Below are 26,987 nucleotides of genomic sequence, written 5' to 3'. Positions count from 1 at the left end.
AAGCCTTTAAGGTTCTTATTGCCACCATTTAATATCCTCCAGTGTAATGATAATGACACTGCTAGCGAAGCGGTCATATAATGATTTTCAAAGTTTTTTTTCCCCTGTCATCTACATCCTGAATTTTTGGTCAATGATACCCGGGACCCCGAAACACCGGTGCACATGAAATTTGGTGGGTATGTAGCCCTTTAGACTTTTACGTAAAAATTTTGTTTCGTCCCCGGGGGCCCATACACATGCACACACATACTATCGGTATTAAAACGGCCGATACATAATTACAAATTCAGTAGGATTAAAAGAAAGCCAAATATTCATCATCATCATCATCATGGCTGCATTTCCAGTACTGGCGATACGTAGTCGTTTGTCCACTAGATGGCGCATCGTTGCAGTGAGATGTAATTTTGTTGGAAGTTAAAAGTGGGTTGGAAAAACAATGGACGCTTCCTACAAGGACTGTAGTTTACCGCAGAGAACGTCTAATAAGGATAGGACGATGTTCACATGAAATGTAATTCCCATTTCTTCTTGAAGCCGAAATAAATCTGAGAATGTTTATCGGACATGCTTGGTTTTTACTGCAGGTACGTTAATCTTATAATATCAATAAGGACCTAGGTACATTAATGTTACCGTTAGCGTTGGTTAAGTGATGGAGGCCAATTTGATTGATTGCATTTGTAGAAAACTATAAATGCGGTTATGCAAATTGATAGCAGCACTGTAATTGTATCTTTCGACTGTCATTTGTTGCACGTGCTACAAAAATCATTCTGTGCAATGGAAGATTTACCAACGTTACACCAGTCTGATACAGTTTTGCCTATACATGCGTGAGACTGAGATGCCTGTTTATTTGTTTTAAGTGCGTGCAGGGTGTGAAAGGGGAATCGATGTGCTTTGATTCCAGCTTGGTAGTTGTAGTCTGTGAGATTAAAAAGCACGTGTGTGTGAAGTATCCAAACAATGACACCTTCATTTCATTATGGCTGCTTTAGCAACACACCTTAAGATACTGTGTAGTGGGTCCCATTTAGAAGTGGCTACTTCATTCGCGCTTTCCTTGACTCATGGAGCTGCTTGAATTTTATTACAACTTTTCGCCACAATATGGCAGTTTAAGTCTGTACTGTACTGTAAGGCGTAAGCCATTGGTTTCCAAAGGAGATTTTATTTGTGTCGCCAGCATAGCCTATTGACAATTTATGTTGTAAATATGCCTACCTTATAGGCAGGGATGGGTAGTAACGGATTACATGTAATCTGGATTACGTAATCAGATTACAAAAATCAAGTAACTATAATCAGCCCAGATTACAATAAAAAAATTGTGTAATCAGATTACAGTTACATTGTCGGGGATTACCTGATTACATTTTATCATGCAAACAATGCAACTTTTTTATGATAGCCTAGCTATCTTTTAATTTGACAAGCTTCGGGCTTGCCGGTTCGATCCCTGACCAGTAGAAAAAATGTGGGCGGGGAAGTGGTTGAGCACTGCTCTCCCGTGCCCACATCCACGGCTGAAGTGCCCTTGAGTATAGGCACCTAACCCCTCACTGATCCCTGAGCGCCGCTGTAGCAGACAGCTCACTGCTCCGGGTTGGTGTGTGCTTCACCTCACTGTGTGCTCTGTGTGCTTCACTAATTCACGGATTGGGAGACCAAATTTCGCTCACGGGATCAAAAGAGTATCTATACTTACTTACTAACTTATTTACTATTGGGGCAGGTCTCTCGGCACACTGCCTGATCTTTTCCTCCTAATCTTAATGTAGCCTCTTGTTTTAGTGTTACCGTGTACTTTGAGAAAGTCACCAGGTCCCCCTGGTTGAAAAACATCCCAAAGGAATAATTTTCTCACCCCCACAATTGAAATGGACATGGTGTCATTCAATCTCAGGCCATGTCCCTGGGTCAAAAAAATCCAGTGAAAGCTAAATTCATTGTCCAGGTGTGCCCTTATAAAGGTTAAGCTGAGTTGTGCATGTTTGGAGAATAGTGATCCATGATCACATCCATGATGACTAAGTGATCAATTTTGGGATGGGGTGAAAATTTCAACCACCAAAACACCACCCCCAAAGTGGAGAATAGCTATAGAAATGTATTAGTTTGGGGTGTTTTTCAGACAATGGGACCTGGTGACCTCAAAGTAACACTAAAACAACGAGCAAAGAGATTTCTTAGATGTAATGAAATAATAAAGAGAAGAATAGAATGAGAATTCTTTCATCAATTCAGTGGTGGTGTATTTTACTTAAGGGACATATTTATTGAAGTAATCTAAAAGTAATCCTAAAGTAATCAGATTATGTTACATGTTTTTGGTAATCCAACTGATTATGTTACTGATTACAAAAATTGCCATGTAATTTGTAGTCAGTAATGGATTACATTTCAAAGTAATCTGACCCAACCCTGCTTATAGGCCTACCTGTAGCTTAGGGAAGCTAACAGCTTTCTATTAGGATCTAGTTTGTTAGTTACAGTTTTGTCATAACTCCCTGATGCATTTTTGCATTTAGAATAGCCAGAGCGTGGATATCTCAATCGGAAAATTAAACAATATCGGGCGCCTATGGACTAGGCTGGGCGAACCCAGCCTGATCTGCCCGCTATTTATTTTTTGATTTCTTAAAAGTTTGAGCTTGGTTTGGTGAAAGCCAGACTAGCCATAGACCTCAGTTACATAATGCAAGGGAACATGAATCAGCCTATATTTGCACGAACAATAACGGACAACAGCTCTTCAACTTTGGCCCGTTAAAATGTGTATGAACAGTCTAGCGACGCATTTCATCAAGGCCCATTTGGACATGTCAGTTATTTGCACCACTGGTTAGATGTAAAACAGCATTTCGTTTCAGACTACTGTTACTTAATTTGTGGATTGACAATTAAGTATCACATGAACTAAAGATGACTAAAATCTTATGTAGAAGAAGAAACATTCACAAAAAATCCATCCATCCAAAAATGACCTTTGTTTTTGATAGCTGTTGAAAATGGCATGGAACTGACAGATGTTTTTGTTTATTAATAAATAAATAAAAATATAACATTATGCTGATACCTTTTGCTTTTCCCAAATACAATGTAGCCTACAGGTGTAAGTGACCTTTCATCAATCCAGTTGCAATGGATGAACTGTGATGAACTGCCCTACTTGTGATTGTTTAGAGATTTTAAAGGTTTTTTTTGGCTTTGACTATTCTACAATCTATTCACCTTTTCAGCGCAAGCAGGTTACTTTCTGTGCAGCCGCACACACACACACACAGGCATGCCAAACAGGCATACACAAAAGTTTCAAGAGTGGGGGATGGAGTAAAAGATGGAGACAAATTGAAGTGTGATTTATTATCGCGGAACGGATGTACAGGACTGAGCGGCGGTCATATTTTGTACCGCTATGCGGTACATCTAGTTACAATTAGACTACTGACGGGGTGATCTGGTCTCATCAAGGCAAGACACCATCAAATTGTAATTTAGTTTCTACTATTTAGGCCTGTAACATTTGTGTGTGTGTGTGTGTGTGTGTGTGTGTGTGTGTGTGTGTGTGTGAGGGGGGTGGGGGTGGGTGGAAATGTCAACAATATGAAAATGACCAACAAATTTGTTGATACATCTCAGGTCTTCCAGGACAATAACAGTACAGTCTTTGGACCATCTACACTGTGTGTCCAAACACATTATGAAAATAATGATGGTCTCTGAAGGCATCAAGTTTTGAACTTTCACTTGGAAAGTACCCAGCTGCCTGTATTATCATAGATTTATAGGTTCTGACACTTCACAAGAATGTGTTTATGCAAGATGTTTGATGTTTGAGTGGGGTGGGGGTAGCTTATTATCATAACATTTCTAACATTTTAAAACAAGACAATTATGTATGTGGATGTTCCAGCTGAAATAGTTTAACTATAAATAGTTTGGTGCAACAAGTTCTCAACAGCAAAATCCACATGTGGATACAGACAGGTGAAATCATAGACCAATAAAGAGCTTACTGTGAAGAATGTCTTGAAAAGCCCTACATTACAATCTTCACAATAATAAACAATCCGATTAAACAACATTTCATTTTCAATCTTGTCCCGTTATAGGTAACTTCCTTAATCTGATAAAGATATCAACATTGGCTGGGCCTTTGCCATACACACAAACAACATGACACACCTCTGTTCCTAACAGGCTCAGTGGGAAATATGAAATCAGAGCATCTGTCCTGTATTCAGCCAAACACAATCAGTCAGTGCCCCCCGCCCCCCAACTCAGAGCCAATCTCACTCTGCACATCCAATAACGATGGCAAATGGAGACATTTTTGCCGGGAATAATGACTCATTCTCGGCAGGGGAGAAGTTTTACATTTCCCACAGCTCCCAGAGTGCCATGGACACAGTGGGCAAAGAATGCTCTATAACGAGCTCCAGAGAGAGACAGTAATCTCGCCTGCGTGTGTCTCCCAAACACAGACCCGTGCTTTCGGTCTCACACATAAATTGCCGATCACCAAAGGGCCAGTCCAACTCCTCACAGGGTATTTTTTTATCAGTGGTTTGCTCTTGTGGTACTTCTCTCACCCACAGACAGCCTGCTTATCTGTCCTCTCTTTCTGCCTTCATCTTCTACCCTTTTCTCAATCTCACTGTTTTCTCTCTCTCTCTATTTCTCTCCCTTCTCTCTCTTCTCTCAATTTTTGGTAAACATAAATTCTCTAGCCCGCCCCCATCTTCCTCAAAATAATCTCCTTGAAGGTCACAATTTGCCATTGAAATACCCTTGCAATGGGAGGCCACAGCAGTGGCAAGGGAACACGAAGAAGAAGGGAAGGGAAGATGAAGAAGAAGATGAAAGAATAAGAAGAAGAAGAATAAGAAGAAGAAGAAGAAGAAGAAGAAGAAGAAGAAGAAGAAGAACTAAGAAGAAGAACTGACTCAAAACAGGATTTTTAGTCTGGCATGAAGAGAGGCATACTGAAAAGGTTATTGGGGGGGGGGGGGGGTAGGCCTGGGTCCAAACAGACAGACCTGCAGGACATGTTGAAAACAACAGATGAGCGTTATGCACAATTGCGCATAGCATCCACTGCTGTCTGCATTGTCAAGCAAGCTGTTTTTCCTTCCAGGCTTCATCTCTTCAGTTCATTTTGTTTGGAAATTTAAATTAATTTAATTTCTCTGATTGGACCCACTTAAAAAAACACTCTCTGCTTTAATCAACTTGGAATAGACTTCTGGAATAATCTCATTGATTGACGTGAAGGGAATGAGTGCATTCAAAAGTGCATCTGTGAGCGTGTGTGTGTGTGTGTGTGTGTGTGTGTGTGTGTGTGTGTGTGTGTGTGTGTGTGTGTGTGTGTGTGTATGTGTGTGTGTGTGTGTGTATGTGTGTGTGTGTGTGTGTGTGTGTGTGTATGTGTGTGTGTGTGTGTTTCTGTTGCCTGTGTGTGTCACTCACTTTGAGCAGGTGTAGCTTCCCCCCTGAGCTGCGTGTGCAGATAAGGAAGTGCTTTGTGAAGAGGAAGCACTGCCTTTCCCCTTCCTTCTTCAGAGAGAGCGAGCCCAGGCGCACCTTACTGAGCTTCCCCCGCTCCACTGAGGGCAGCTGGATCAAAGAGCCTGAGAGAGCGAGAGAGAGAGAGAGAGAGAGAGAGAGAGAGAGAGAGAAAGAGAGAGAAACATAGAGAGACATAAAGAGATGGAGGTATAGCAAAACAGAGTGTGGGGAAGGGTTTTGAGACAGTGAGATAGAGTGAGACAAAGAGAGATATAAAGGAGAACAGAGAGATATCATGAGGAGATAGCATATTGGGAGAGAGGGGGAGAAGAAAGAGAGGGGTAGAGAGAGAGAGCAGTGGAAAGCTTTGAAATGATGGACAGATTTATTAGAAGACATTATGTAGAGTTTACTTTTGACACAGACAGAACGAGAGCAATGAAATACAGCATGGACAAATAGTCTTTAGAGAATCTTGACAAACTGGTGACAGTGGCATTAAGCGACTGGCAAAATGACAGACACACACACTGCCCACTCCAAACAATCCAAACAGAGTCAACAGGATAGATGGCTCTTACAGTCTCCTTAAGGACACTCTATTTTGATGGAAGCTTATGACATTCCTACACAGCACTGGTGCATCTCACTGGTGTAGCCTCATATCTTATATCTATGTTTTTCTATCAAACACTTCCTTTGCAGGGTTCTCATGCATTATAGATACAGCAGAAGAATCCAACTTCAAATGGTAGAAGCCTGCAGAGAGACATTTAAGTCTGATTCCAAAACAATGCATAATTCAGGACCCCACTGGATTCACATCCAAGCCAATGTCGTCGCTGATGTTGCTCTGTGTGTTTTTTTCCCCAAAGCACTGGATTGGTTTGGATGAGCTTGTGTGTACACTTGTGTGTTGGGGAGAAGCTGGGGAGGGGCTCACCCTGTCTCACAAAGGTTTGGCTGGTGTCAAGGAGGATGTCGCAGCCCTCCACAATCATGCGCTCGATGGCCAGGTTCTTGCGGATGTTTTCAGTGTCGCTCACCTCATCGTGCATAACCCTATGGAGAGGCATGGATTCACACACTGTACAAGCAACAAGTCTGCAACGTTTTAGTTCATTTTTCATTCGTGCTTATTGCACACGCACACACACACACACACACATGCACTGCTACTATAGTACCATGACTCCCCATGAATTATCCACCACATGCAAGCAATCTGCATAATAAGCACAAACATATGTGGAGCAGTTATGCTACAACAGACGGCAGATTATCTAAAAATAGCACCGATTAATCTCACTCTTCTAAACTTGTCACTGCCAACTAGAGTAATTAAGACATTGCTGGGACTGCAGCTCAAGGCCAGCCTGGCCCTATCCCGGCCCAGACTGAGACTGAAGCCTGCCGGACTCGGCGCTGCTTTGGCACGGGCGCACTCACCTGGACAGCTCCTCCAGCTTGGACTTGGCAAACTCCAGACTCTTGCGCTCCACATGCTCGTGAGGGGTGTGGGCCAGGAGTTCGTGAAGAGTGATGATGTAGCGAGGGATCTGTTGGCGGAGCGGGGGGTGGGGGGGGGGTGGGGGGGGGCAAAGGTGAAGCACAGCAAACTGAGTTCATGGGTCTGCGTGAGCAATGAGCTGCATAAATAGGATTATAATACAGCAAATGTGGTAATGGTAACACGTGTTTTGGTTGGAGGAACTGGATGCATGGTGTGCACTGTGGGGGAACTGAGGGGGTGAGAGGAGATAAACTTCCTTAATTAACATATGGACTCTCCAGAAAGCACAAAAAGTCCAGGGCACACTTTATACTACCGAATCAAAAAGCACAGAGTTGAGCTGCGCCTTGCTTTTAGTCCATACATTTCTCGGGTGCAGTAGTCAAAAAATCAGTTATATAATAATAATAATAATAATAATAATAATAATAATAATAATATTAATAATAATTATAATTAATAATAAATAATAATAATAGCCTTAGTATGTTATTAGTATTTGTTGTGATTATATGAATTTATATACAGACGTTCAATGAACACAACAACCGGAAAACTGGCAGCCTTCACCCTTAATCCCAGTTGATCACATTTTATACTACAAAATGAGCAGTCAGTCTTGCACTGCACAATCAAACATGTCTCTAGTGGTGAGTGGAGCCCCACCTGGAACATGGGGTATGTGAGGAAGGTCTCCAGCATCCGCCCCTCACAGGCCGCGTTGGACTCGTACTGCTTCAGGAGCTTGTCAAAGTCCCGGTTCTGCTTGCAGTTGGCCAGCACCTGCAGACTGTACTGGTGGTTCCTCACAAACTCCTGGTAGATGTTCAGCATGGGTAGCAGGATATCGAACAGATCCGCTGAGGTGCGGGTGGGGGGTTGTGGGTGGGGTGGGGGGTAGGGTGGAGAGAGAAGGGTAAGTGGGGATGGAGGTGGTGGAGGAACAACAGCAGGCGCTTGTTATAGGGTAACAGGTTACCTTTGTTAACAAGCACACTTAGAGGGTCTTACAGAGAGCGTTTTTTTTTTTTTTTTTGGTCTACAGAACAAACACAGCATTTTGGAGAATGTCTTTGGTGTGGACATGGGATAACGGCTTATCTCCACTCCCGGTGAACAACCACCTGCTCTCCTGGCAGGCAGGACCGCCGAGCTGTCCCTGCAGCTATTGTTCCGAGCCGCTTGTACGATCAAATCATCTGTACGACTGCAGTTGGCGAGATTAAGGGGGCGGGCAGTCGGACGTCAGTGCTATTGTTTGACCGAGACGACTGTGCGTCAGTGGCAATCACTTGTCCTTGATGCCTGCATGACCCTGAGACATGAGGAGTTTAGTCTGACGGCAGAGAGACCAAGAGAACGTCGCTCCGCATAAATTAGACATTTTTTGAGCTGATGTCTGCTGCTTACCTAGAACCAGGGTGGGCCAGTTTGCGATCCTCGCCTTCAGGCCTTGGTGGAATATTTCATGCAAGAACATGATTGTTTCACTGAAGACAAAGGAGCAAAGACAGATTTAATTGTCTAATACAGATAAAGGCAACATTAATTGATTGATGTTATTGTATGCTATTTGTAATCTGCCGATTTCATGTGCATGTGTGTATGTGTGTGTGTGTGTGTGTGTGTGTGTGTGTGTGTGTGTGTGTGTGTGCGCGCATGAGTAATAACACCTGTTGAGGAAGATGCTGCTGACGTCGTCGTGGCTGATAGGCGGCTTCTTGGAGCTGGCGGCCATGCGTAGTGGCCGCAGGAAGCAGTTGACCAGGATAGAGAGCTGGTGCACATACTCAGTCTCGGCCTCCACCATGTTGAAGACGATCTGGTTCCGCTTGCGCATGCTCTCGGCGTGAGGCGAGCAGATGTAGTCCTGCACGATGATCTTCCACTTACGCCGACACAGCCAACCCCGCATGAAGCTCTGCACCTGTAGACACACACACACACACACACACACACGCACGCACGCACGCACGCACGCACGCACGCACGCACGCACGCACGCACACGCACACGCACACGCACACGCACACGCACACGCACACGCACACGCACACGCACACACACACACACACACACACACAGACAGAATAGGCATACTCTTATTAACACACAAAACATATTCATTCATTGACACACTAGCAGGCAGCAATTGTCAACGATCAGCTCGGAATGTAAACATTTATGGTGGGTCGTAAAATGTAAACACTGTAGATGACATGTTGGTGTAGCCACAGACCTTTTTGATTTTTTTAATGTCTGGGTCCTCCTCCTCCTGGTTTACTTGGTAAGGACGCATTCTCTCCTTGGTTTTATTCAGCGCAATGATCTGCAAACAACAACCACAATAATGAAATCACACGGTTATTGATTTTTACTGAAATACATACAAACAACGTCCATCGTACCCAAGAAAAAAGGAAAAATATTGTTAAGATAATTGGTAAGGTTGCTAACTTCACAGGAACTCACCTGAGTGACCAAACCCTAGGTGATTATTGACTGTTTTTAGCCAAGAGAAAGGCAGGCTCGACAACAGAGTACAGACTTCTCTTTGTATACTGGCAGTGATATGTGTTCAAAAGGTTTCAGCTCTATATTACATAATAAATCTCCTCTGCCCCCTCGTTCCTGCAGGAACCAAGCAGACTCGCTCACAAATATACAGTACATACTGTCCGTGGACTTGATTCTTCCCATAAATATCCAGCGCCAACAACCGTATAACAGTACAAAAGAGCAGACACACACTTGCACTACTTCCTGGCTATTGTACTTTGTATTTCAACACAGTTCCCTCACCACATACACCACATTCTACTTCACCTATAATCAAATATTAATACCATATTAATAATAGACATATTGTTATTTAATACACTACAGCTGTTAAAATGGAGTGAATCAAATTGTTTCATTTTGTGAGAAAAAATAAGTAGGCTACACAATGATGGTACTGTGTTGTCCATCACCAGAAGCAGCAGCAGTGGTGCGGCAGCACCTTGCAGCCCAGAGGGAAGGGGGCAAGGGACAGGACCCAGGCCTGTGGTGTTTGTGGGGGCGGGGTGATGTGACTGCTTCCAGGTTAGATAAGTATCTTTCTTCCTCCCCGGAGACAATCTCCTCTGTTCATTCCACAACTACCATCAGACATCCTCTATCAGGAATTAACAGTGTAAGCAAATTGTGGCTTACGTGTTCTGCAGGGGAGTAGGTAAGGTGTGTGCACCCTGCCCGTGACTCGAAAAGCCTTTTTGTGTCAACCAACACAACTCCACTTTGTGGCTATCTGGATAGGAGATAAGTTGATAATTGTATGATGATAATTGTGCGTAGTGTTAACTAAATAATTCCTGCATATTTTCAGAAAATCTTTGTTTCAGATTTACTAGTGCATCAAATCAGCTTTCCAAAAGCTCTACTGTAAGCCTTATTTACCAACCCTATTAACAGATTTAATGAAACATATATGCCTTGCATAGAGTACACTTCATACAGTATACAGTATGCAGTCTACTGTAATTGCAAAACAGGTAATTATTGGTTCAGCGGTATAGGTCATTTATTTTAATTACTAGTGAGTGCAGTCATTTATTATTGTTTGAAAGACTAGTTGCATACAGTGAAGGTTTCAGCCTCATTATCAGAATGTCATCACAATAATATCTGCAAATGAAACTGTTATGAGTTGTTTATATGGAGCAGCAAAAATATATTTTATTCTATGTTTGAATTCATCACGTCCTTGCAAATTGAATGACTTTCCAACTAATCCATTATTTTCCTTGGTATATGAGTATGTTTGAGGTTAGAGAAGGAGGAAGCTGTACCTTCAAATCAATTCCTTTCTTACTGAGTGCTGCTCAACAACTACAGTAACACGTTCTCCCATTTAGTCACCTATTGATTTCATTCAAAACTGGGAATACACAGCCAGCTGATCACGCAGTGCCAATAATGGAAGTCATTGCTTTCCCCCCAAGGCACTCAGACTGATCGGCACTCAATCAGTAGCAAAGACAAATAAGAACAACAGTGGGGATTCTACTAGTTGAAGAATTTAGATAAAATAAACCAAAAACTAATCAAGCTTCTCATTTGATAATGCCTATACAATACAGACTCTCAGCATTCCTATCAATCAAGCCCATGTTTTCAATTACATAAATAGAAAAGACACTGGATGCAGGAGTGCAATAAAATATTAACACAAATTAGCATTTTACGGTGAAACTAAATGACTAAACACATTAGGCTACTCAATAATGTCAGTACTGATGTATTGCTTAATGATTTCACTTTAGAGATAAACTAAATTATCATCAATGCCCTTCATCTTTGGATTTATACTGTGAGACAGAGTGCTGTCAGTTTGGTTGCAGATGTGCTCTGACTGCCATACCAGTAAGCCTGTCTCTTCAGCACTTGTGGTCAGATTTCCAGGCCTTGTCGGTTTGCTACCCAGTAGCCCCGGGTTCGAGGCCAGTTGGGGTGTCTGCTCTCTCGCTTCACTACACTCTGCAATTTGGTGGCCTTGAGTGAAGGGTCAATGGTCAAGAGGGCCTACCTCAGCCTTTAACCTCTCGATCTCTGTGTCCTGGTCCTCCAGCTGCGTCCTCAGCTGATTGGCCGCCACCTTCTCCGTCTCCACGATCTGCACAAGATGGATGTACTTCTGCATGAGCACCTCACGTTCGATGATGATGTCAGAGTAGCTGCCACGTTGACAAAGCGGCGAATGTGAGAGAAAAACATATGGGGCATTTTAAAATAATGTTTCATTATTCATTCTTAGATCTAAACGCTGTGTTTGACAGGGATCAACATATAGTCAAAATGTCTTTCAACAGAAGTTTCTGAAAATAAATGTGTGTCATATGTGATGAAGATAAAATGTTGGAAAAGAAGCAGCATAGACAGTCCTGCATTAGTTTTCCTGGACATTTCCTTTGCTACAAGAGCACCACTGTGTATATACATTGTATACACATTCAAAAGGTCCAACTCTACCCGAAAAAGCTTTGAACATTTATACACATGTGTAAATGCTTGTGTGACCACAAAAATGTTGTAAAAGGGCTGGAATTCTGGAATTTACAACTGTGGGAGAGGAGTGTGTCTTTTCCCGGATTAATGTCGTAACAGCCTACAATCATAGTGTAGTTGCTCAGAGAACACAGAGTCCCCTACAGCTTTTCATCGCTTCAGGAGAAGCACGCAAATCCATACCCATTTTGGGGGGTGTTATGGGAGGACAACAGAAAGATAAACAGCGCAGATGTGCACAGCAGGGCGTCACTGCAAAAGGCTAGTCCAGTGGGAGCAGAGCTCACAGGGTTCATGTTTGATAGACCCGATTACAACTACGACTAAATATCAACTGCAAGTGATCGCAAATCACAAAGCTTTCTCTCTCTCTCTCTCTCTCTCTCTCTCTCTCTCTCTCTCGCTGTCTCTCTCTTTCTCTATCTCTCTCTCTATCTCTCTACCTCTACCTCTCTCCCTCTCTTTCTGCAACTATAATAAATCAATGATGCATGCTGCGGACAGCCTTCTTCTGCTAGTATCAGTTAAGAGGGCATTATTACGAATGCTACATCCCTAAACAACATAATGAGAATAAACAACACTGCCAACAGGAAATATGTGCGGTGTGGTGAAGTGCTCTGGTCTCAGGTACTAAACAATAAAGAGCGGAGTGCTTCTCCCCAGTCTAGACCTACTCTGTGTAAGAGGGGAAACGGTGATGTCAGGTCCAATGTAGGGTTATCAGGCCGCGTGCTGGCTTGAAATGACATGAATATAAAGTGCAAAGTGCTTGGGTGTGTGTGCATGGCTTCACCCAGATCCCCTACATTGATTTACACTGTGACACCTCCCTCCAGAACCGGAGCTACGACAAAGAACACTTTATCATCTTTTAAGCAGGACGCTGGTATGTAAAGAAAACATCTGACGGCAGATTTACATACGGCGCATCTGAAAAGGCCTGCTGTGTGAGTGGGGGGGGGAAAGGGAGTGATGAGATCTGTCAGCCGATGCCTCTGGGTTTACCACACACACACACACACACACACACACACAGTAGGAGAGAGAGGAAAAAAGTAGAGAAGAAGTATAAAGGAGTGAAAGTGTCAGAGAAGACACAAAGAGGCAATCTAAATGCATTCTAAAGGTACACTCACTCATTTACACACACACACACACACACACACACACACACACACACACACACACACACACACACAGTGTACCTGGCCTGCTGGATGGCCTCCACCCACTCGTCACACTCTGCCTCCTCGTCAGTGCGTAGCTCCAGGGGCTTCTGGCCATCGTGACCGAAGACGATGAGGAAGTAGTGCTGCAGAGAAACAGAGCACACACACACACACACACACACAGGTAAGTACACCTGGACTAGCTCATCACAACACGCTGCTTCTCTGTCTGTGTGGGTGTGTGTGAGTGTGAGTTTGCACCCTCTGATTGTACTTATTTGGAATGCATGAACAACTTTCAAGTTTGTGCATGTGTGTGTGTGTAAGTTTGAAGCCTCTGATTCTACTTGTACATTGTGTGTGTGTGTGTGTGTGTGTGTGTGTATGTGTGTGTTTGAAGCCTCTGATTCTAGTTAAACTTATTTAGAATGCATGAACAACTTTCAGTGAGCTCACACGTCCCCAATCTGTATAGGTCACAGACACAACTCCAGTTGCCTCATTAAGTACATTATGCATCTTGATCAGAGCTCAGATCAGAGAAAATGATAAATATTACATACACTTGAATTTCCCCTGGGGATCAATAAAGTATCTATCTATCTATCTATCTATCTATCTACATTAGTATCAACACTGTACAGCATGGAATCAACTGGAGGCACTGACAACATAACTAATATAGTGACAGCAAAGTGCATTCAGGCCTTTTGAGGGAAACAAACAGACTGACAGTCCCTCTCTGGCATGCATTCTAACTGCTCAACACATCAAGGCAGAAGCAAAAGGTGTTGCTGACAGGTATCAAAAGGATGTGTTCTGGATCACGGAGCTGCGGCCCAATGCTTCACCCACTTCTTAGCACACATCATTCAGCTGGCTCCATTACCCACGAAAACAACTCAAGGTGCAAGTGCTAGAGCTGGCAGTTCATGTGAAGCACCAAAAGCAATGAAGGCCCAGTCACACCAGCACTTGACAAACATGAAAAACTGACTTTTGCTGTTGGAGGGACTACTGAGCTTGTGGAATATGTGTCGGGTTTACACTCTACTTAGGAGGGATTGACTCCTGATGATTAAGATCGTGTTTGTGTGTGTGTGTGTGTGTGTGTGTGTGTGTGTGAGAGAGAGAGAGAGAGTGTGTGTGAGTGTTAATATGCCTCTTTATAGATTAAAAAGAGGAGAAACATTTGCCAAAATACTAAGTGCCGCAGGCTTTCCTGATCTCTTCATCGAGCTTTATTACAATATAAAAAAGTGTTAACTCAAACTGACTGTTTCTGCCGGCAGCATGTGTGTAGGCTGCACTAAAACACTGATGCGAGTGCACGTTGGCTGAGGAGACTGGAGGGAATCTGCAAGGTAAATTAAATCTGTCAAGTGCTGTGCAGCAGGTGCGAGAGGACCTGAGGGAGGCCTGCGCTCAAACAAGAGGCCTTTCAGAGTAAGAGCTGCCAGAGGCCTGTGTGCCATACTCATATTGAAAACATATTAAAAACTGATGGCAGAGAACAGCCCATTTCCATCTGGTGTATTTGTTTTGTCAAAAGATCAAAGCTGACAGAAGATGCATTGTTCAATTGAACACTGTCAGGTGTTTGACACAGACAAACCTAGCATAATTGTTACGATGTGCTGCCTGTGATTTGCACTTTGTGAGACAGCACACTTTCACAAACACATCTCATCCACAAGGGGGCACCAGTTTGTTTCTTTGACCTGGTAGCTGTGAGCTAGCTATAAAAGCCATGAAGCGGCTTTAATGGAGGAAAAACTCAGTTTGGCATGAGGGAAGGCCTGGACCCTTTTGATGAATATTCCCTTTCTCCCATTGGATATATATTTTGTGTTTGGACACATTTTCATTGTTTTGTTTTGTGTTGGGGTTTTCCCCACATTTTTCTATGAACATTCTTGGAAGTAGGAATTACGTATGGGCTGGTCGCCTAGAGAAGGCAATGCGCGGGCTGGTCCAGGACTTGGAGGTAAGCTGGTGTCCTCTTGCATTTCATCTCCTACACACTGACTGCCCCACCATTGGACACACTTAGGTTAGGGACTCTGGTCTGGGCAGCACATCTAATTTCCCTAGACTTAGTTCGAGCTTGTTGCCAGGCCACCTCTTCCTAACAATAATACAAACATAATAGCCTACTCAGCATTCCACTTGCAGTGATATTTCAGGACTACCGGTATAAAGATCATTTCTGTTTATCAGCACATATACTCCCAGTCTCATACCAAGATGTCTGGCCGCGTGTATGCAGGCTACAGCAACCTGTATTGCATCTATTTTACTGTTCACACACTATACAGCAACCTGTATTGCATCCATTTTACTGTTCACACACTATACAGCAACCTGTATGCATCCATTTTACTGTTCACACACTATATAGCAACCTGTATGCATCCATTTTACTGTTCACAAAACTGTTAAAAACAAAACATAACACATTACACAGTTCATGAGAGAGCACTGTGAGACCTAGCACAGTGGCACAAAACAGGTTGGTCATCATCACCAAATGGTGGACGTGGTGGCGACCCCACTGGGAAAGCATATGTGCAGGGCACGTACGGGTACACTGATCCAGGCATTCATCCATATATAACCCTCCTTCATTTGAAGAGACACAACCAGCAAAAGCATCTACAGTGTAGCTATTCTGAAACTGAACAAATATACCACGATAGTTCAGTGGCGTCCACACTGGCTGCAGTGAGGGGTAAGGTGGTGGAGCTGGAGTGACTTTTATAATTGGTGTGATGGAAACACCTGTGGTGAGGGCATGGGGAGCAGTGAGCAGGACTGGAGGTGAGAGTCCAGACACGGAGCAGACATCTGGCAGTGGGCCAAGCAAGGGACGTGAGTCACCACCAGAAGGCTAAGTGGTCTAGTGGTCCAGCAGTATCCCAGTACAAGCCCTCACCAGAAAAAAACATCATCATCATAGAAATACTGTGTGTGTGTGTGTGTGTGTGTGTGTGTGTGTGTGTGTGTGTGGGGGGGGGTGGCAGCTCAGCCTAAGGCTTTGAAAAAGACCCAGTGAATAGTGTTAGCTCTAGTGATAAACACAGTTTTCAAATGCAGTGAAGTGTGTAGCCACACAATGCATTCTGCACAAACTTCTGTATCAGCCATTAGATAACCTTGTACTTCAAAAATTCTTCAAAAGAAGGTATTGACAAAGGAGATTAAACGACTGAAGGCCTAGGTACTCAGAGAATATTGCAAGGTACACTGGAACACAGATTTTTCTGAAACATTTGTCTAGTATACCGTATTTTCTGGACTATAAGTCGCACCAGTGGGCAGCCGTGGCATAAGTTACATAAGTAACTGGTTAGGCATAAGTATTTAGAAATGTATTTCACAAAATCGAAGACAAGAACAAACAGACTATGTAACTGGACACATAAAGGCCAAAAAGATTGAGAATTCTACCGGTGTGTGCCAGTGAGTCAGTTAATTGTAACAGTCTGCATAATCTTTGCAGCCAACCTTACAGTGTATCTCTGTAAACACTGTTGCAATGCCTCGTCATATCTGCCTCGTTTTAACGGTTAGGACAATGCTGAAGAGATAGTCATTGTTCTCAAAATAACCTATGGCTGAGTTTTGTTTTCAAATGTTTTCATGCATGTCTGGATAACGGGTGAGGAATGTTTAGAAGACAGACTCGTAAATCCTCAAATTATGGCCAAAATTATGGCTTTTATTTACTTAGGCTGCGCAAAGCACGTGCCTTTATTTGGGGCAGGCTTGTATTCGAGGCAGGTATTTATTTCTTATGTGCGTTTTATTGCCTTCTCTTTTATTGTGAGATAAGCGTTTTGTTTGGAGCGTCATACTGGTAGGCTATCAAAAGCAGAAGAAGTTCGGTTTGGTTTGGGATTTAATTTACGTTTGGACTGTTTGATTATATTGCTAAATGTTGGGACTGATGGGCACTGAAATCTGGGGAGTATTTGATGGTTCACTGTTAAGTTTCATGTAGTTGAAAGAGTGTCGGGATTTCCACCTGCTGTTTATTGCGAGACAAGGCATCCGCTTTCATTCATTCATTGAATGTGCGCTGTGCTGTAATGGAAACCTTATTGCGTAGGCCTACAGTAGCCTAAAATGAGTTTTTTTTTCAATTATGTATGATTTACTTTTTATTAAATTCGTAGGCTGGAATGCCTCAAGGCAACAATTGTGTAAATGCAGGCTAGTACTGCTTCAGCCTCTGCAAGCTCAGAAGGGTTGGCAAATGACTGGTAGCTTGAGAGCGACGTGTTGGAGACCAATTGTAGGACAACGACTTTTCATTGGCAACAGTATTAAACCAACCAACAATATAACATATTAAGAAGAGCTCTTTTATTTCATTGAGTTAAATCGAAACAATGTAGGCAATTATTAACGCTGTCGCCGTCTAAACGAAAGGCACATCTGATAAAATATTTTGTCGGTTTCACCCGGGAGCGTTGTTGTGTAAAGCCGGCCTAAGTACGAAACAATGTCTGACCTGTCGCAAGTTCACAAAGCTCCCGATCTCATTCCACAACCCTAGAGCACCCTCTCGCGGCTGTAGACGGTAATGTTTCATTTCGGTTCATGTCAATTCATACTGACTAACATTTAAAAACATGGTAAATTATATATATTTTGATATATAAGTCCCACCTGACTATAAGTCACAGGACCAGCCAAACTATGAAAAAAAGTGTGACTTATAGTCTGGAAAATACGGTATGTCTATTTCTATTCAGGAGCACAGATTTGCATAAAATTAGAAACATGTTAGAAGTCACAAAGCATGAAGGATGCCATCAAGCCACACAAGGCAGTTAAATGGTCTTGTCTCCTTCAAAAGCACAGTGATTATGTCTTCAAAATATTTCTTTGCCTAAACAGAGATATAGCAATTCTTTCAGTTGTCCTTCCAAAGGCTTATTTAAAAAAAAGCCAAAGGACTACAACCTACAGATATCACAGTATTTGTCCAGAGAGGGAGATTCTGAATTCTTTTTTATAATTCTCATTATAACATACTACTCTGAAGTGACGTTATACACGTGATGTTATTACACTGCTATAACACACTTATGCAGCCTTCGAACGGCCAATGTTATTAAATTGCCTTAGGCATTCTTTTGAATGTTCGGCAGCTAAAATGTGCACCTGAATCAATCAACAGACAAGCCCATAGCTTAAGTCTTTGTGGATGTCCATGTAAGAACAGTCAGGTTTACAAACACAACACATCTCTGCTGTGTTTGAGCTGGGTTAGAGTAACTATAACCTATCCTGACAGCTACGTTCTATGGAACCATCATTTCATTTCCTGTCTGGTTTTTAATATGAGTTTGCAGGACTTGTGTATGTCACTGTTTAGAGAGGTTATACGTATGCAGCAGATTTAGACAAATGACAAGGATTAGCCACGCGTCCTGTTTGCACCACAGACATGAGAGACTGGTCTTAAATAACCCACAGCCAACACTGTTTGCAGCCTGTTGGAAATGGTCCTGGTGTGATCCTAGCTTTAGTCCTTGGTGTGATCCTAGCTTCTGCCTCTTGTAAACAATAAGCTGCCTTGGGTAGGGAGAGGCCTGATTTTACTGGCTCAGTCCACACTCAAATGCACTCATTTGACCAAAGACTGTGTATACAAAGGACTGTGGAGTTGTCATTTACTGTAGGGGCAGATTACTGAATGCATTTAAATGGCCGGTCACTGACATAAAAAAAAGATCAAATTGTAAAACATTACATTGTTTTTCCTTACTTTGGGAGAAATAGAGCAAGACAATTAAGTAGAATAAACTTGACTTGACTTTGTTTATCTGGAGAATTACACATCTTTGGTGGTAAGATTTGAAAAGAAAAACATATCCTGATACTGATAAAGACTTAAATGTGACTTTAAATAGACATAAGATATGTGGGAAGAGAAACTGGTTCAGTGGGTACTTTGACGAATGTGTCATATGCAAATCAACAAGCATGAATTTCAAATCACATTCAGAAAGCAAACACAGAGCCATGTATCTGCGCTCTTTAATAAGACCCTAATGACTTATGACAGTTTAACAGCCAGCCATGAATCATTTCGTTGGCCTGCACCAATTACCTATCACTTGGGAAGACAGTAGCTTCTCCAACCTCCCGCGCTGCATGTGTGCCGAACTCAAACATTTTCACAGCTTTAGGGAGAATACTATACTCCACAAAGGGCTCATGATCAACGCTTGGATGGCAGGTTCTCATATTCAGACAGAGTCATGCGGAGAGACCCATACAGGAGCTCTTTAAGGCATAAAAAATGTCTGTTGTCGAGAGGGAGTGGTTGCTGGAGGGGTTCTAAGGGAAAACTCCTCATATTTAATCCCATCTCTGATGAAGGCACATCGAGGGGACATTTCTGTGTCTGCAAACATAACTGGCTGAGGCCTTCCCCTCCTCAGGGGACTATGGGTACAGCACTTCAGACCACAGCAGGCTGAGCAGACGGGACTGGGGCCTCTCTGTGCCCATCATGTGGTGGGTAAAACACACTAGAAGAGCCACACTGTGGTTCATATCTTGGTTATCTTTAGAGAGGCACATGCTCATCTGATTGGTTGAGGCTTAGGAGAAAAAGAAGCTGCAGAATGAAATATGTTGCACACTTGAACTCAAATGCAATGATTTTAGTTTATCATTCATTATTTGAATAGTGTAGGCCTATGTGTTTGTATTATTTCATCGTTTTTATTCATTCAACAAAACCATGTCCAGTGTTTCCCACAGAATTGAATGCCATTTGTGGCGGTTGGTTTGCAGAATTAACTTGAATACAACAGTTTTTAACAAATTAGCACAGCGTGGTTATGATGCTAACCAGATTTAAGCACAATTTAATACAACCTGGAAAATCATTGTGTGGTGGTCAATGTTGATATTGTGGTGGGCCGCCACAAATAAGTCAATGTATGGGAAACACTGATGTCCATGAAAATCTCACATGAAACTGGACAGAAGAACATGTAAGAAGGTCATCTGGACCTTTTTGGCGTATCTCTGATATCATATCTCACACACACACACACACACACACACACACACACACATACATACACACACTCACACACACACTAAATCAGGACTAAAAGAGTGTTCATTAAAACTACTAAAAAGCTGCAGTGCTGCTTGTAAGCGCTCTTGTATTGGTGTTAATGCACCTATAGTACACTTTATCACTTTATCCTTCCCTCCGCTCAAGCTCTAGCCACTTATCAGCATCCATCTCTTACCGATTCCCCTCACTATCTGCCTCCCAACACTATTTTACACACATAAACCACACATCTGTGAGATGGTGAAGACTTTTATTCAAATATCCATGTCCTGGAGCACAGAATTACCAGAAGAGTTTCTATTCTTAGGTTCGGTTACTCTCTCTCTCTTACTCACTCACTCACACACACACACACACACACACACAGTCAGTCAGTCTCTCTTTGGTGTACAGACTGCATGGCAGGGTGTTGAACTGTGGGAGCGGACTGCCTCAGGGCACAGGGCTGGGGCACTAGCCTGAATGTGCACTCATGCACTACCAGCTCCCATTCAGCGCCCTGACCGCTCCTAACGCACCGCTATCAGGTTAGTAACTTCCCAACTTGGATGGCTGTGTGTGTGTCTGGATATTTTTTTAACATTACAGTTACAGTTCACAAAAGCTACAATAATCGGAACTGTCAGCAAGCCAAGTCAACAGAATGGCTGAATGCGGGGAGATGATGGGAGATATTTCTTGCATAACAATCTCTCACAAGTGTGTTGCCTGAGTATTTTTATACCATGTCACTTCACCTAACAAATCAGGTCGCCATGGCAACAGATTCTTCCCAGCTTTGGCCAAGCAGCACTATCCTTTTTTTCTTCATTAAAAAAAACAAAAAAAAAAACATTTATCCTCTATAATGACTTATTTCACACTCCTCCTCCTCGTTTAAGGACGATCAAATGAAGCAGTTACGCAAAGCTAAATATGGTCCTGACTGTGCAGACCCGGTGGAGTACAATTTTGACAGTACTACTGCATAGCAGAGGAACAGTGACAGTCCTACATCAGCATCCAACACAGCATTAAGCAACGAGTCCTATGGACTATTTACAATAGTAAACACTAGCTACAGTATGTACTGAAAGCATCAAGCAATTAATCACACAAAACATTTTGCACACTATAGGCAAAATATTAAGGCACACTCTCATGAACAATACTATCAATTTCTCATCACAATCAATTTAGCACACAGCCAAGTGTGTGAGCACTACATTCTACTAACTGTACTAAACATAGTACACTCTGCAAGCAGTGTACATATGTGCTGAACGCTGATATGCTTAACATAGTGCACACTCTGTGTGAGAGGCTGAGAAAGGGCTTGTATGTGATGAGTGCCACGGCTGACTCATGTGAGCCGTTAATGGCTGCGGTCTGGATGGAAAAACACCCTGGTTCTCCTTCAGCCCCCTTTCCCAGACGCTATATAGAGCACACTCTGATGTGTGTTCACATTGTGGCTATTTAATGGCTTGCCTATCTGTACCTGTACAGCACCAAGAGAACACAGTGTAGCAAACCATTAATTGGTGTGGTGCTAGGCCGATTTGTTTTATGAGTCAATATACTACGTTTGTTTTCACATCTGCGTGTGTGTGTGTGCGTCTTTAGCCGTCTGTAGTCAGCCGTGTAACAGTAAAATGTCTTCCCAAAAGCCTTGAACTTCTAATTAAAGCTTTCACACCATATGCATGTACTTTATTACGTATGTGTAACACGGATTACACAGATTAAACATGTGGATTTGCACCTTCATTGTTCCCTGCTTCATGACAATAATACTCCATATAATTACTGTCATCCTCTCAGTAATTAAAGCACTCAGTATTGCACAGAAACCACTTCAGGGCTTCAAACATTCACACAGATAACAGCTGTATCACTGACCTGTCTGACTCTCTACCAGCATGAAGAACGTCTTGTTCTATTGATATGTTAAGAACTCTCAAGTCACTCTCAAAGCAGGTACTGCATTCACAACTAACTTTTGCTTTAAATAACTTGCAAAGCTGAATTAAAGCTGCAGTTGGCAAGTCTGACAGATTGAGGGGACTTTTTGAATGAAATTTTGAATGTTTACAACTCTCATGTCCCTCCCCCACTACCACCGAGCACCCTCTCATCGAGTTTGTGCTCGTCAGTGCGCACCAGACTGTGATTGACAGTCAGATCTCACACAGCCCTGCTCTGATTGGACCAGAAGAACCGGGAGCTGTGGATTCTTGCAAAACAAATAACAGGCTCTAGGTGAAGGTAGAAGTGCGGGTTTTTTCTAAAATCAGCTGATTTATGTTGCTCTGTCGAAGCATAGTGTCGGTTTCAGTGAATATGATCAAAAAAATCTTGCCAACTGCAGCTTAACTTAAGAAAAAAACCTATCAACTGCCAAAACAAAAGCATTAAAGGGTCTTCATGTTTTTACTGACGTATCAGGATGAGAGACTATGTGACTGTGAATATTGTGAGATGTTTCTCTCCTAAAATGGAATCTGCGAATCTGTTTGGTGTTGCCACGCCATAGCAGCAGATGGGGGTGCATTTGGTCTTCTCCTGCCTCTCCTCTCTGGTCTGCTCAACACTCAGACAAATTACATCACTGCATCTCACTGGCAAAAGACAAACTGCTCCGGCTCAAATGAAGCCAACTTGCCTGCCAACTTCAAGCATCTCAATACAAAGCCTGACTGCTTTCCCAAGCAATAAGCCTTGGATGCCAGGTGTGTGACCACGAAAGGAAAGCTTTTTTGGACCCTTTTGCACAAGTTAACGTTGAGCCTTCATGTCTCTGCAACTGATCAGAGAGATAATTTGAGAGACGTCTCAGAAGAATTGCCCAGTGACCGGCCAATCCTTAGGAACACTTGATGGATACTGACAATCATTTATGCAGACGGCGACTGTGGAGCCTGTCCTGGCCGAGCGTGCGCAGGCAAGCTAATCTCTCTGTGCTGTAATGCATGCAACTCGACGCCACAGCAAGTCACACTGACACGGATCGATCGAGGCAGCCCACTAAGTGGCCTGGCACACACAAACACAAATGGTAACTCCTTCCAGATGGGCACTACTGTTCAAACATGTCTAAGTTCTGGAGATTTACAGAATTGACTGTACATAGGGAGGTAACAGATACACTGGGGCGCATTTCCCAAAACCAAAGTTGCTAACTAAGTTAGCAACTTTGTTGGTTGCAATGCAATTTCCCATTGCCAACCAACTAAGTTGCTAACAGGTTAGCAACTATGGTTTTGGGAAAAGCGCCCCTGGATGATTGAGGCTACCGCTTAATTCAGTTTTTGGATAGCACATGAGAGCCCTCCAAGTGCTACACCATTAGAGGTCGAGCAGAAGGTCAGGAGAGAGTGCAGGGCTCAGAGGAACTGCTATTATGTTCTGAATGACACATCTCGGAGATGCATGAAAGATCTAAATGTATTTAAGACTAAGAAAGGCTAAGAATGGCAAAATTGTTGTATTCAATCTTATTTTATTCCAATAGCAATATCTGCTGGTTATTGATTTTCAAAAGGTGGGAAATTAATAACCTACATTTCATATATTAAATAAGTAATCATTTTGTGACAACATGACTACAAGCTTTCATAAAGTGGGTCAGTCTATCCTCACTATCTCCAACTTCCAACATTAATTAGCACCATAGAAACGGTCTCAGAGTTATTATCTCTTGATTACAAAAAACATGCAAGAGCCATTAGCTAGGAAACATATTCAGACCTTGTTTTGCTTCCCACAACCACTCCACCTGCAGGGCAGCACAGGGAGCCTTGGCCAGCTGTGCCAGTTCCACAGGCCAGTGGCAAAACAACACAAAACAACATTGGTCCCATTCTGGGCAGAGAAAGATGCAATAAGAAAGGCCAGTAATGGTGAAACTGAAGACACTATAATAATAGCAACCGCCCTGCAAACAAGCAGAGACAGTGTGTGTGTGTGCGCGTGTGTGTGCATCTTTGCTATAGGGCTCTAAAGAACAATTTAAGCACTTCAGTTTTATCACTTGCCAACGTAATATAATATCTCTGTTGTTCTTTATTAGATATATCTGATAGAGCGTAAATATGCGTTCACTGCCGCCTCTAGTTCACAGCTGCTTTGCTCCTTTTCCTGAGGAACAAAAGGCAAGAGATAAAACCATATCAGTCAACATCAGCAACCAAAAAGAAAAACGGCCAAACAAACAGGCAAAACAAAAAACAATCCTGCGGCCAAATTGTTAGGACACCTCGAGGTCATTGTGCTGTGTGTGTGTGTTCGACAGGATCTGGTGGTGGAATATTAGGGTTAGCATGGTTCAGGCCTCGGACAGCGCCATGCATTTATGAGTCAACTGTTTGCCAATGCTGCTGATTACATCTGTGAGGAGGAAACAAAACGAAACAAAAGGCAGCTGCATTTCCATGCCTGTTATATGAGCATGGGATTTTCTGCCAATGGTGCTGACAGAAAACTAATACTACAGGCATATTTTTAATAATCTCTTGAAAGAGGTCTATGGTAGAGCAAAGACAACAACATTCTTTTTCAGCTTTTTCCATCGCAAAATTCCTGGGAACAAAGTCAACCTGATCCATTTAATATGGAATTGGAAAAAGGAAAAATATATATGTATGACTCTATAGACATTGCCTGGCCCTAGACATAAAAAGCCACAGACATTGCCAGAGTATTACATTTAAGCAGTTTTCTGATCAAGAAAATCCCTTTTTTTCAAGCACCGAAGCAAATCCCCCATTTGCCCAGGCATGTACAGTATGGCATTGTGCTTCGTTTGGACGGACTCCTGCATAAGAGGATAAGGACCAGGGGTGAGTCCCTCTGTCAGTCACAAATGGCTGACCAGTGCCTCTGCTGTGTTCTGGTTTTACAGGGTCATCAAAGCGACCAAAAACACATATCTGAAAAGAAGCTTGTGCTGCAATAAAGTCATGTCACCAATCACAGAGACATTAGACAGAGAAAGATTTAGGGCTTAAGTTTTAATACTCAAACATGTATTCAGACCAGTTCAACTTATCCATATGAGCTGTAGAAAATGTTATTGTATTGCTATCAACTTCGTATTGTTATCAACGTAATACTATTGCATTGCTATCAACGTTTGAACAGCATTACTAAAACAACAAAGTAGGTCATGCTATGAAAATGTTGCACAGATTAAAAGGGTGAGAGGGTTCTCTGTTTTTGTTTTTTCTACAGCTGAGCCTGACAGCCGCCTGCAATGCCTGCACCTACATTTTTCCAGTGGAAATAAAAACCTAATTGAGAAACTCTGCTTTTGCAGTATGTCTTCACAAGAAAATGATTTGGCCTGAGAGAAAAAAATTCTAATCAGTCTGTCAATAAAGCAAAACACCATTATAAGATAAGAATACATTTACTTTGTCTTGTTTTTTTCTCTTTTGTGTGTGGTTAGAGTTCAGCAGTTGTGGTGGAGGTGTTGTTCAATGGTTGACTACAACCCTATTTCAAAAAAGTTGGGACACTGTGTATAATTTAAATAAAAACAGAATGTGATCATTTGCAAATCCAATAAACCCATATTTAATTTAAAAACAGACATAACGTATCAAATGACAAACTGACATATTTGACTATTTAATAAAAATATTCGGTCATTTTCAGAACCTGGAAGAAGATTGAACACAGATTCACAATTTCAGAATCACTTGCATTGAGAGATTGCACTATTTCATAATCACTTGCACTTTAGCCTCAATTGTAAACATTGCCAAATTACACCTGTGAGCCTGAGAATCCGCACATCCAGCTGAAAGGATTGTCCTGAGAACCCAAAAACAACTAATGAACGCCAACTTCAAGGAAATCAACTTTAAACTGGAATGTCTGACTAAACAAGCGTGGACCTTAATGAGCATTTTTTTCAGCACATTGACCGCTAGTAGGCTATACAGAGGTACATAAGTTATTTAACACAGGAAGACGAACAGAATGGGATAAATGCAGGTCTCAACAACAGAACAGGTTTTGCCGTCTTGTACACGCGAGCAACACTGCTTCATCCAGCTCACCGATCGTCTCAACGGAGGAAACGAGGACCATGAAAGAGAGGTGAGTTAAGAACACCTCTTCTAAAATGCTGACACAGAGAGCGGTCTGAATTATGCCATCACTCCTGACCGAATACCAATCAACAAATGTATTAGCGCCATTGAAACAGCATGTTAACACATTGGGGCCAGCTCTGTTGAGGCTGCTCAGAGATTAAATGATGTACTGTGGCACAACCGGCCCGTACCTCAAATGGGCCCAAGTACCCATGGGGATCCAGGTTCGAGTCTGATCAGGGCCATATGCCAGTCCCACTCCATCTCTCTCTCCCACTTGCCTCCTCTCTTCACTGTCCTATGTAAAATAAATTGATGCACGGATTTTGAGGCTAAGCCGAACAGTTTATGTTGATATGAGCCAAAACGTAAAATTTGTCAGTGCCACCTATGGGCACATACCTCAGGTTATGGGGCAACAAAAAGGGTTCCCACAGCTTCTGATTGGACCCCTACAAAGACTCTCCATCCAGAACTCAGTTTGCCAGGCATTAATGATCTAAAGGGAACAGTCCTTTACAATGTCATGTACAGTAAATGTGAGGTCT

The 26,987-nt window shown here is 42.5% G+C and overlaps 1 protein-coding gene and 1 long non-coding RNA gene across 6 annotated transcripts in view; one reads left to right on the top strand and one right to left on the bottom strand.

Moving 5' to 3' along the window:
* rasgrf2b (Ras protein-specific guanine nucleotide-releasing factor 2b) overlaps window positions 1-26,987 on the bottom strand; it is a 59,875-nt gene that overhangs the window by 24,187 nt on the left and 8,701 nt on the right. For all 5 annotated transcript variants that reach the window (XM_042100366.1, XM_042100367.1, XM_042100370.1 and 2 more), the window contains exons 2-10: window positions 13,285-13,391; window positions 11,598-11,745; window positions 9,270-9,359; window positions 8,704-8,957; window positions 8,441-8,520; window positions 7,697-7,890; window positions 6,967-7,076; window positions 6,461-6,579; window positions 5,479-5,639 (exon numbers count right to left, since the gene is read on the bottom strand). In XM_042100366.1, coding sequence (XP_041956300.1) covers window positions 5,479-5,639; window positions 6,461-6,579; window positions 6,967-7,076; window positions 7,697-7,890; window positions 8,441-8,520; window positions 8,704-8,957; window positions 9,270-9,359; window positions 11,598-11,745; window positions 13,285-13,391 — 1,263 coding nt within the window. The remainder of the gene's footprint in view (window positions 1-5,478; window positions 5,640-6,460; window positions 6,580-6,966; window positions 7,077-7,696; window positions 7,891-8,440; window positions 8,521-8,703; window positions 8,958-9,269; window positions 9,360-11,597; window positions 11,746-13,284; window positions 13,392-26,987) is intronic.
* Window positions 15,046-25,714, top strand: LOC121715082. The gene is made up of 3 exons (XR_006033524.1): window positions 15,046-15,235; window positions 25,087-25,179; window positions 25,571-25,714. It is a non-coding gene; the product is annotated as an uncharacterized LOC121715082 (long non-coding RNA).

This window comes from Alosa sapidissima, chromosome 8 (genome assembly GCF_018492685.1).
Source record: "Alosa sapidissima isolate fAloSap1 chromosome 8, fAloSap1.pri, whole genome shotgun sequence".
Taxonomy (NCBI): domain Eukaryota; kingdom Metazoa; phylum Chordata; class Actinopteri; order Clupeiformes; family Clupeidae; genus Alosa; species Alosa sapidissima.
Note: the sequence above shows the minus strand (reverse complement) of the source record. Positions and strands in the feature narration are given on the sequence as shown.